This window comes from Mus musculus, chromosome 8 (genome assembly GCF_000001635.26).
Source record: "Mus musculus strain C57BL/6J chromosome 8, GRCm38.p6 C57BL/6J".
NCBI classification, from domain to species: Eukaryota; Metazoa; Chordata; class Mammalia; order Rodentia; family Muridae; genus Mus; species Mus musculus.
Window position 1 is genome coordinate 80,049,007 of NC_000074.6, and position 9,271 is coordinate 80,058,277.

The 9,271-nt window shown below is 43.6% G+C and overlaps 1 protein-coding gene across 2 annotated transcripts in view, besides 2 other annotated features; it reads right to left on the reverse strand.

Annotated features, from left to right (window-relative positions):
- The window catches only part of Hhip (Hedgehog-interacting protein), a 92,211-nt gene extending 83,157 nt beyond the window's left edge, over positions 1-9,054 (reverse strand). Inside the window, exons 1-2 of one of the 2 annotated variants that reach the window (XM_006530702.4) lie at positions 8,231-9,054; positions 2,422-2,614 (exon numbers count right to left, since the gene is read on the reverse strand). In XM_006530702.4, the coding sequence (XP_006530765.1) occupies positions 2,422-2,614; positions 8,231-8,509 (472 nt within the window). In that variant the 5' untranslated portion in view covers positions 8,510-9,054. The remainder of the gene's footprint in view (positions 1-2,421; positions 2,615-8,230) is intronic. The other variant, NM_020259.4, reaches the window with a different exon arrangement.
- Positions 6,728-7,470: an enhancer, noted in NCBI's record as "Hhip1 peak 1 region based on Gli1 ChIP". NCBI's record gives its function as "Gli1-inducible enhancer" and the evidence as "EXISTENCE:reporter gene assay evidence [ECO:0000049][PMID:17442700]".
- Positions 7,036-7,177: a protein binding site, noted in NCBI's record as "region spanning two conserved Gli motifs in Hhip1 peak 1". NCBI's record gives the evidence for it as "EXISTENCE:chromatin immunoprecipitation evidence [ECO:0000226][PMID:17442700]".
- Positions 9,055-9,271: the final 217 nt, after the last annotated feature.

Here is a 9,271-nt window from a genome sequence, read left to right on the forward strand (position 1 = left end):
CCAGTTTCCTATAAAATGAAATCTCAAAGTTGCTGTTTCCCATGGCTTTGGACTTCTGAGAGGAGTAAACCCGAGAGTAGACTTAAGGGGAAATGATTACAAAGTTGTCTTTGTAATCCGTTCTAAAGCTCCAGTGAGCCAGAAGTTGGGCAGGGGCTGGTTGGGAGGACTTGTGCTTCGTTCATTGTTCATCGCACCTTAGGAAATGGTACCCTACCTGCTAGAACTCAGACCGGCTAATAAATCAATGACCATAAACGCCTCAAGGAGTGTGTGCTATTATGACTCACTTCGGGATCAAGTATTTAAAAGTCCTATCAGCTTGTGACCTAAGAAAAGGCTGTCCCTCTAAGGCTTGCCGCTAAGCTCTCCCTGGGTCTCCGCAGCACTCTCAGGCTCTCTCCACCTCTGGAGCCTAGCTTTCATGTGGTTATCTTTCAAGGCAGCCTGGGTGGCCGAGAAGAGCACTTGACATCTTGATGCACTTCAGCAGCTTTACATATACACAAACTTTGTAGAAAAATAAATGTGTCATTCGTCACCACATACGCTGATCTGGGAAGTGACGCACTTGCAGTTCGGGCCCAGGGCGGTTTGCTGGGCTCTATCTTTCGGTTGCTCTTGTAGACTTGTTTTGCTATTGTCAACACTAAAATAACTTCGACTGTATAAAGACCACCATGGGGGAGTCTGTAGATCTAGCATGCTGCATTTGCTATGAAGTGATAAAGTTAAAAGAAGATGCCAAGCGCTGGTATCAGTTTCAGCTAATGGTTGTAAAGGCAGGAAGTCTGCCACAAACCCCAGGCTTTCCAATCTGTTATCACTTCTCTGTGGGCCAAGGAGCTACTGTGAGCAGTTCCACTTTGTGTTGAGGAATGCGATAAAAGGGAAACAGCTAGTTTAAGAAAAGTCAGAAACATGGCTACAGTTTATAAAAACAATACTATTCTCACATCCAGACAGAGCTAGGTACATATCACGCTATAGGCAAAAGCAAACAGACCTAAAGTGTTTATTATTTATAAGAGAGTTCTATCAATTTTTTCTCTATTTTTTGTGAGTCTGAAAAGTACTAAGATGTGTATAGCACTTTCCAAGAACCACCTGAGTCACAGCCTGCTGCACGCAGGCTTGCCTCTTTCTTAAATACCATTTAGTTTTATAAATGGTTCATCGGATTGATTTACGTATGAACTTTTACGTGTGAACTTGTACTAAGAACCTGTCTTGTTAAATTATGTTCTTCCTTCATGTTTATTTCTCTAATTAAAATGACATCTGCACAATTTATAAATGTGTGTGTGCCTCTGTTGTGTGTAGTGTATGTGTGTGTGCATGTGTGCATATGAAATGCCCAGCGGTTAATGTCGGGTATCTTCCTCAATCCCTTTCCATCTCACTGAACCATACAGACACCTACTCTCAAGCAAGCTCCCGGGATCTGCCTGTGTCTGCGTTCCCTTCCCGTTACACATGCTCATGGCTATGTGCGCCTTCCCCCCCCCCACCCCCCCATGGATGCTGAGGATCTGAACTGGGCCCCTCTTGCATTTGTGGCAGGTGCTTTGCCAACTGAGCTGCCCTCATCCCAGGTTATAAATTTTTGATGGTGCCCGTGTTAATTCTATATTTATTAGGGTCTGGAATGTGATGGCAACCTGGTGTCCTGTGACACCCTGTGCAGAAGAGCTTCACAACAAGTCTGTTGTTTTCTCATCGTACAGCATTGATTAAGCAGGAGAGTTGGGGCTCAGTTTCTCTCTCTGTCTAGAGGACAGGACTTCAGCATTCTACCCACTGCATGGTTTCTAAGGCATGAATTAGCCACTGTATGTGAAATGCTTGGTTAGATGTCACTTTTGGGAATTCATACTCACACTTTATCCAAAGAAATATCTATAAAGCCACTGGTGCTCCCTTATTCTGGGCCGGCTATATATTAGAGGGAGAGACCTTCCTACTCATGCTGGTAGGTTATAAATAAATAAATAAATAAATAAAGGTTCTAACAGGAAATGTCTGTTGATGCTGGGGGTATAATTCAGAGGGTAAAAATGAAAAGACAGAAAAGGTTTTACTGATAATAACCCAGCCTGTATAAAGTTATGCTGATAATCCAATGTGTAAAAATTTTACCACTTAGGATCTTAACAAGAAACTTAACCCCATTAGAACAAAACCAGTGTGCTGTCTGTCAGCTCAAACTGCAGTGCTCTCTTCCACGGCAATAAAAAAGAAGAGTTTGGGAAAGCTGGTTATGACGTAAAATAAGAAGGAAAAGCATGATTTACAACTCCGTTAAACAAACCTTGAAGGACAGGGACCTTACAAGGGCTCGTAGTAATGCTTTAACTTATGCGTATTTGTTTGTTTGTTTGAATTTTGTGTCATATTTTTTTGTTTTGTTTTGGTTTTTACCTGGAATATGGCCTCGGCAAGTATAAAAGAATTCTTTGCAGTAGTCTTTGCAGAGGAGTGGAAGTGCTAGGTCCCCATCCAGGACATCTCTTTCAGGTGTGTAGAAGAGGCTCTGGGAATGCGGGGAGCAGGGAGCACATTGGATCTCCTCCAGCAGCCTGCTGCATTCTGAGTTGTTGGTGGCAGAAAAGATCTGAAAGCCGCAAATCGGAAACACATCTCATTAGTCATGCAAAAGTGAGCTCTGTCAGGTTTTCTCCCCCGCCCTTCAATCATGTGAGCACAGAAGTCTAATTCAGAGAGGAAGAGTGACTATGTCACAGCATACAGTTTCTCAGAAGGACACACGTTATCTCTGAGGCCAGAGTAGGGAGATGAAGGTCAGAGGAAGACACACAGAAGCTCTTCTTGTCACTGCAAATCCAAATGTGTGGATCTGTCCTTCTGCTGTTAAAATTGAGACATTTATAGACTGTGGGATGCTTGATCCATTTCCTCTGACCCAGAGCATATATTGAATCGTATTTACCTTAAAAATTAGATACCTTTACCCAAGTGTGTCCAAAGTGTGATTTAAAGACATGGCTCATCTGTGTCATGAATGAAAAGTATATTTAATTCTTAAAACCCCTAATATGATTTCAAAACTGTGCTTAAATAGCATCCTGGTAAGATTCTACTTGTTTTCAATCTGCAGACTACACTGGGCACTGCCTTTCGTGTTTTATAAAAATACCCCAAGCTGAACCAAATAGGCTTAAGACTCATTTTTAACATTCATTATATCTTAGCCAGGAAAAAAATTTATAGCTAGCTCCCTGGACATTTTATATGTATGATAGATATAGAGTTAAATGAACGTGCTTTTGTATAGTGAGTAGTGAATTTTAGCGGAAAGGAATACTTTTATCATTATTCACTCAATGATATGTCCTTTATTCCAGTCAGATCAATTCAAAGGACTTGATGATTCCTTGAGTTAATAACTTGTAGGTAGTACGGGTCTTAGCATCAGTGTTCACTTGAAAACCTGATTGAGGAAGCCTTCAGCAAGTATAAGGGATAGTATTAGCATAATATCTGAGAAATAAAATTAATGCTACCTAAATCAAGCACTAATTTCCCCATGTGCACACTACAATATGCCACACCATGTATTTATTTTATAATGTTTCCATGTAGACTTCTCCTTGAGTATTTCTCTGGAACAATGCCTTAAAATTAAAAGTTTGAAACTTTGGAAAAATGTTTGGCTCTTTAAAACAGGTATTTATTTTACATGTTAGGCTAATTTGGATAAATAATCTAGCCAGTGTTTTTCTGGGTTACAATACCACAAGGGTCTTAACCAGTATTTTTCTGGACTACAACATCACAAGGGTCTTAAAAGAAAACCTATTCCTAAAGGACAAGGTGATTGAAAATCAAATTGCTCTGAGTATTTCAGAGTCTAAAGAGGCTACTCTAGTTCAGAAAAAAAATCACGTGTATATTATAACTACTTAGAGTATTCAAGAGTTATTAATCATAGTTGCATTTACATTTTAATTTTTATCAGTTTATTTAAGTGACAAGTGACTAAATGGTCCAAGTTTTCTAAAAGAAAACATACACCAGACACTTAGAATTTGCATTCCAAGAATGTTTTTAATGTCTTTTATTGAGCAGCTTGGAGACCTCACAAGATCTATTCAGTGTACAGCTTGGTTCTGTTTGTTTCTCATATAGCAAACCCCCAAGAACTAAACAACTGCAGGGAACTGAAGCCACCTCTTCTGTGCCCAGAAGACTGGGCTGTGCTTACCTTTGCTTTTATGGAGACGATCTGTGTTGCTTTTTTTTTTTTTTTTAAAAATAGCTAATACAGAATGATCCCATGTCCCCTCCTAGCTGCTCTTCAGGAAGAGCTTGCTTTTAGTGCCTAAAGAATTTTGTCTTTTACAATTTTTGGAATGTGTCCTGCCCACAAGATCCCTCATCAAAAGTCTCACAAATAGGGCTCAATAAATTATTTGAAATCAAGTAGAATATTATTCTTGCTAAAGTTTGACGCTGTTCCGGCCCAGCAGGATGGGAACATTTTACTCTGTGTGAGGTCTGCAGTATAAACACCTATTTGAAGATAGATAGAGCCATCATTCTGACTTTGGTTTCAATGAACCAATAGTCTTACTGAAGTCAATTAAACTGACTCAGTTCAAGTAACAACAGTGGTTGAGACCCATGAGTACTGGTGTGCTGCGCAGAGGGAGGAGAGCTACCCCCTCTTTTCTTTCTTTCTCCCCTCCAACATGTCCATGCCAGGCATACAGGTACTTAACTTTATGCCTGACATTGCCCTGAAGCTTAAAAAGAAATTTAGATTAATTTCTGGTTTCAATTTTTAAAAACCAAGTACAAAGCCATCAAGTTATAGTGGCTTAGCTAAATATACTTTGGGAATCGTGTAACTCTTGTAAACATGATTACAGCCAGCCTAGGAAGAACTGAGGCTGTGGCTGACTAGTCTATAACATTTGGCAGTTCTCCCTTTAATCTTTACTCAGGGGAAAGTGAAATCTATGCAAGAAAGGTAAGATAAGTTGGGGTCTACAGAAAGCCCACGACTACAGCTTATCAGCAGAGAAATAGGTGGCAGAGACCCCCTTATATTTGTCTTTATTTATCGAGTAACTAAACAAAGAGGTAAAAGAGAACCCATGTGGGTCCCATAAAAGGAGAAAAGGAGAAAAACATGACAGTATATTAAGATGTCGCTTTAAGATCACTTGGTCCACAGAAAAGCAATTTCTAAAAAATCATATGCCTGCAAGCCTGTTCAGCTGTTGGGCAGAACACACGCGCCTCTGGACTATGGTGCTGGATTATGTCATTAAAGAGTTCAGTTTCAATTTTAGGCTAATATGTAAATAGATCATTGTACGAAGGCAGCTGTTAAAGGGACCCCGGGATGAGTTATTTGTTTAGTTGGATGTGTTCAACAATAGCCTTTGTCCCTGCAAGGGCCAGAGCAAACAAGTGATTGTAAAAGGGCACACTTGAAAACAATTACTTTTCACCCATTCCTTGACAGCTTTGGCTGTGAAACCACCAGGGCAGAGAGAGAGAGAGAGAGAGAGAGAGAGAGAGAGAGAGAGAGAGAGAGAGAGAGAGAGAAGCTGTTCCTCTGTGACTACAAGTTAAGTTTAAGAACTGGAGTATTTTGATAGGGTATAATGAGAATTAGATCCTTTTAGCATGCTGTATTTAGGGTCTGCAGCAATTTTGCTAAGACAACACATCCTACTAAATTTTGGCATCTCTTATGCGTTATTGTAGTTAACACATAACTTTATGATATATTACATAACATTATTAAAACCTACAAGGAATTCAAACATACGAACATAGTAATAAAGTCTGAGAGACGGAACTAAATGTTTAGCTCACTAAAGCACGTTTGTTAGGCACGCTCAATCTGCTGAGTAGTTTCTCATTATCTGTTTGTCTTAGAAATTTCTTCCCTCAGGACACTCTGCGTAGTACTACTTGTCTTGAAAAGTTGATGAAATGTAAAAATCTTTTCAGGGAGTATTTTTCTTTTGAAAAATAACAGTAACAAATGGCTCATTAAAATAGCCCTCCATCTCTCTTGTACGCACATTTATAAAATGAAACCCTAACATACATTATAATCCGGGAAGGCTTATGGGGGGAAGGGAGACACTGATGTTTATTATAAAATAACATGTTTTACAAACTATTAAAAAGTGAGAACGTAGGTCAAGAATCTACGGGTATGGCTGTACCCAATCTCTGCCTTGAACAATTTGAGTATTGTTTATAAACCACTTGCAACAGAGCAGCACAAGCTGCTGGATCCAACTTGGTCCGCACGTTTTTCCAAACAAATCTGGTGGAGTCTGGTGGAGATTGGAAGGGCTTAGACAGGAACATGCACAGCTAACACAGCAGACTTTGCCTAAATAATTATCTTCCTTAAGGTTTTTTCTAATGTATCTTCCCTTAAGGATTATAATCTACACCCCCCCCCATACACCCCCCTCCCCCGCTCCCCCAGTCTTCTCTCTTGCCCCTTCTCCTCACTATAGAATAAAGTTTGCATTCCACATGTTTCTGGAAGAGGTCAGCACTGCAGGGGGGCTCCGAATCCTCTTCATATTCGCAGCATACATGACACCCAGGGACACTTTATGGGGAGTAAATATTTCTACACCTTTCTCTGAGTTTCCCCCTTGAGGATGGGGGTGGGGACTCCCGGGAGAAGCCTTTAAGATGCTCAGGACTGAGCTCTTTCTGTTGCTTCATTCAATTAGGAGGCTGGAGCTTAATGACATTGTTGTGAATAAATTGCTGGACTATCTGCTCCCCATCTCAGACTACGGCTGCATATGGTAAGAATAAAGAGGGAGCCTCAGCTGAAACCCGCACGAGACAGCTCTCACTCATCTGGGAACAGAGTGGGCCGGACAAACGTTCCCTCAAAAGGCATGGACATTTGGACGGAGCTGGCGACTGGAAGAGAATGATGTTCTCTAGTTTCAGCCATTAGTGAACCAACTAACAAACACAATGGCGGTGTTGTTATTCCCTGGCCATAAGCAACAGGGCGCTGTGTGTGGGCAGCAGTTTAGTAGGGAGGAGGATAAGCCGACCCCTTTTTGTCCTATTGATTTTTTTCCTATTTGCATGACTTGAGCAAATTAAATGATGCAATATGGCTTTTTGTTACAAAACAAAGTGAGAGGTACCACCCAGACACATATGTTGATTCGCAGGAGCTGTTTACATGATAATAGGGTGAAATCTACCGTGAACTGAGCATAAAAATTAGATTCAGCTTGGGCATTTTTTTTTTTTTTTTTTTTTTTTTAGTGCCTGGGCCAGCAAGAGTGGAGCACAAGTTTTCCAAGTGTCTCTCAGACCTTGACAACTGCAGGCTTGTAACAGGAATTCTTAATTAAACCTAAAATGGGCAAAGAGAGGGGAAGCAGAGACACCTGATTGTTTATCTCCCCGTGCAGTGATTGTTAATGACAGGATCCCACAGACAGCACACAGCACAGCATCCCATGTAAAAATAAATCTGATGCAGAATCAAGACCAGTGACCTCTTGCACTCGGGGCAGATACTTCTTGGATAAGCTAATCATGCATGGGAAGTTCATATGTCATCACTCAGAAATATAAGTTTCCAGACAAGATCCTCCTAGACTACGGAGTACCAGTGAAAACCTGGATCCACGATACAAGAAGGACAAACCACCGAGTAAGAAGGTCCAGCAAAATCTCCCAAGTTCTTCAGTACCAGGAGTTCCCTTCTCCTGACTTAACACATTGTCATGCACGCTAGACCCTTCAGATTGGGTTTAGGATCATAAACCAACAGTGCCCGGAGAGCCTTTATAATTCAATCTGCTCGCTAGTTAGAGCACGTGGAGAAAACTGAACAAATCTTTTTTGCCCCCAGAAAAGTAAACCGGAAACCACAGCCACCCTAATTTACAGTTTCACCTCACCAAGTGCTCCATTTGATCCAAAATACAGCTAATCTCGATTCTTTTGAAATATTTGCTCAGACCAGGACGCGGGTACCACAAAAAGTCTCTCTCTATAGATAGGCAAGTTTGACCAGCATCCCCACAACCGACTCCAGAGCAGGAAGAGCTATCTATCTGCACACTGCTGAGAACACACACCCAAAACACTTAATCACCTTAGAAAAGTTATCACAACTACTTAGGTTTGGACTCTCTTGCAGTTATCAGCATCTCAGCAAGCTACACGTACGAGGCAGGGGACTGCCTACCTTGTTCTCCAGACGCCCCAATCCAGGGCTGTCACTCTGCAGGCAGCAAGATACTCGTGGGTAGAAGCCACCACACAGGATCTCTCCTCCACTGAGCAGCTCCAGCTGGGACATCACCCGCCTGTCCCTTCTCTTTAGGCGCTTTGGGGGGTTCCCATTCAGGCACCGTCTCCTTCTCGCTCCGCTCCCCTCGTTCCTTTCCCCAAACTTCGCATCTCCTTCAAAGAAGCCCAGAGCCACGGCCAGCAGTAGCAGCTTAAACGAGAGCATCTTCAGCATCGTCTGCCCGGAGCAGCAAGGGCAGGACGCGGGAGGATGGGGTGGGGGAAAGGCCACTGCCCAGCAGGGGCACTAGGGCGCAGCTCCAGGAGAGTGCTGCGGGGCGGCGGGACGCTCTTGGGGGCAGAGGGAGGTGGCTGGGAAAGAAAGATGTAGAGCTATGCAACTTTGCCTTAGGGCAGTAGGAGCAGCAAGATAAAGTGCAGATGACACTTGTCCGCAGCCTTGCCAGCGTCTGTTGGGTTAGGGGCTTTCCACAGCGGTTGGGAAGTGGGAGGAGAAGGAGTTGGAAGAAGAGGAGGAAGGAGAGGAGAAGAGAGTCATAGAACTTCGCTTGTCCGCTGAATGGGAGTTGTTTAGGTGAGACAGTAGCAGGAACCGAAAGGGCGGCGGTGGTGGCAGCGGGCCGGGCGGAGGCAGGGTTGGCGCTGGGCTCCCGAGGATGCTGAGGTCTCCTCTGCCGGCGGCTGCAGCTTCTCACACAGCCTCTCATGTTTCGCTCCCTCTTTTCTTCTTCTTTTTAACTAGCGCGCGGGGAGGTGCTGCCACCGCGCGCCCCTTGACGTCACCGCCGCTCGCGCGCCCCCGCCTGGGATGGGGGAGAGAGGAGGGGGCGGCCCAGGAGCTAGCGCTCGCCGGGGCCCAGGGTGGCCTCCGGCTGCGACGGGGCGGGGACGGAGGAGCCGGGGGGGGGGGGGGGCCGGGGGGGGGGGACACGGACGAGGGAGCCCTCCGAGCCAGCCTCTGGGGCTCGGAACCTGG